The sequence below is a fragment of the Branchiostoma belcheri genome, unplaced genomic scaffold (genome assembly GCF_001625305.1).
Source record: "Branchiostoma belcheri isolate BF01 breed outbred unplaced genomic scaffold, Haploidv18h27 scaffold63, whole genome shotgun sequence".
Lineage (NCBI taxonomy): Eukaryota > Metazoa > Chordata > Leptocardii > Amphioxiformes > Branchiostomatidae > Branchiostoma > Branchiostoma belcheri.
In genome coordinates, this window is record NW_017804276.1 from 1,905,514 (window position 1) to 1,907,523 (window position 2,010).

The window sequence follows — 2,010 nt, forward strand, 5'->3', positions numbered from 1 at the left end:
TGGTACTCACCACTTAAGCCCCGGTCACAACCCACCGTACGTGCTTCTGTGTGCTGTCTACTTGCAAAAACGTGGGAAAACGTAGGGCATCCGTGCGTGGTAAGTACCACCTCCATACGGAATCCTACGGATTTGGGAGCACGCAAACACGCCGTAGAACTTTAAGTGCACGTAAAACTTTTTCTACGTACGGTCTGCGGTCGTGCGGATTCACTACCCGTGCGTGCGAGTACGGGCGACGCGCGTGCCCCGTACGTATCGTACGTAAGACGCACGTGTGAGTACGACCTCCTTACGGTAAAGTTGCAATCGCACAGAGATCGTACGTTCTAAGCACGTACAACTCACTTGCCACTTGCGCAACGTACGATGCACGCAACCACTCACAGCCAGACGTAGCGTGCAGACCACACTCTTACACCTTGCGCAACCGTGCGTCGACGCCACTCCTTCCCCACGTTTTCAGAAAAAACGTAGCAGACGTAGCCTCCGGTCCCAATAAAACGTACGGACAAAAAGCACGTACGGCGGGTTGTGACCGAGGCTTTACGGATCCCCTACGTTTTCCCCACGTTTTTGCACGTAGACAGCACGCAGATGCACGTGTGGCGGGTTGTGACCGACGCTTTAGAGTTGCCTGATTATAGGTGTTAATCAGGGACCCGACAAAACAAAACAAAGCAAATACAAAAAAAAACTCTCGTGTTGACCCGCGGTAATCTGGCAGCAGGTATGGCTTGCCAAGTAGCCATATTGCGATGGGACGGTTGGGCTGCTGTGATAACACCATCTGTACGTTGCTGGCAGCACCCCAAGGCCAGGGCTTTTGACCGTCGCAATGCAGATATACGTATACATTCACTCTATGAATGACCTTTCTTTTTAGCAACTTGGCCATTGACGACAACGAGGAGACGGCGCGGAGATTTGTTGTTCTTGTTGTTGTTGTTACTTGCTCTGACATCATGCCTATAGCTTTAGACGCCTTATTAGAATAGTTCAATGCAAAGGATTAATTTCTTACTTGTAATCATTTGAAATCTAAGCTGTTTTTTTACCTATGTTGTCATCAGGTGCGTTTTAGATGGCCGGCAAAGTGCTCCTCACCGTGGGGCTGGTGTTCCTGGTCGGACGCACGTCGGCAACTGAAGACTTTCCGGGTAGGTCAAGTCGACAACTTGAGTTGTTTTCGTATAGTTGTGTGATCCTTCAACGTCGAAGATTTCTAAAAGAAGGAATTTAGATTTTCAGAGTACATATGCAGACTTTTGATTATATTCTATTATTACTTTTTACTCTCCAGAAGCTTCTCAAATGAGTCCCCGATTTCTATGATTGATGTCAAATGATTTATGACGAATGATACTCACTTTTACTTAAGTAGGAAATGCGCAAGTATAAAATTCCTACCATTTACAACCGCGGTGTTATGGCATTTTGCTGGGCAGGGAATAACCTTAGCCAAACCGCACAAACCATCATTACGTCACGGAGGAGCGTGTCCTATTAGCTGTAACTGTGTGTGTGTAAGGCCACACCGACATAATTTTATGAATGACCTGAAGACCCCAAACTAGTGCGCGCGGGCGAATAAAAAAAATTCCGGCCAAAAAAAAAAATGCCACTAAACCACAGGAATGCAAAGCTGGTGTTGTGAATTTGCGGCAGTACTTATGCCCCCGTCACATTGTCGACGAGCTTCGTCCTTTTTTGGCGACGCCTCAGGGGCGGAGGCATTTGTGTAAGTACTGCGATCGCTTTGAAAGAATTTCAAAAATTGCATGAATGCATTCCCTAGGGAATTGGTTTTCAGATAGCCTCCGGCCTTGTGGTCATCGGAACAAGCAGGAAAGGCTTATGTTACCGGGCAAAATGTGGCTTTTTGCACACAGAATATTAATGATTGTCTTTATTGATATTTCAAATATGTTTTCTTCTATCAAGAGAGCACAAATTTCTTGCTCAGGAGCAGCATATGCTTCAAATATGTTTTTAGTTGCAACTATATGA

The 2,010-nt window shown here is 46.2% G+C and overlaps 1 protein-coding gene across 1 annotated transcript in view; it reads left to right on the forward strand.

The window, feature by feature from the left end:
- Positions 1-1,084: 1,084 nt before the first annotated feature.
- The window catches only part of LOC109483218 (tectonin beta-propeller repeat-containing protein 2-like), a 7,525-nt gene continuing 6,599 nt past the window's right edge, over positions 1,085-2,010 (forward strand). Inside the window, exon 1 of the mRNA XM_019786197.1 lies at positions 1,085-1,160. Coding sequence (XP_019641756.1) covers positions 1,085-1,160 — 76 coding nt within the window. The remainder of the gene's footprint in view (positions 1,161-2,010) is intronic.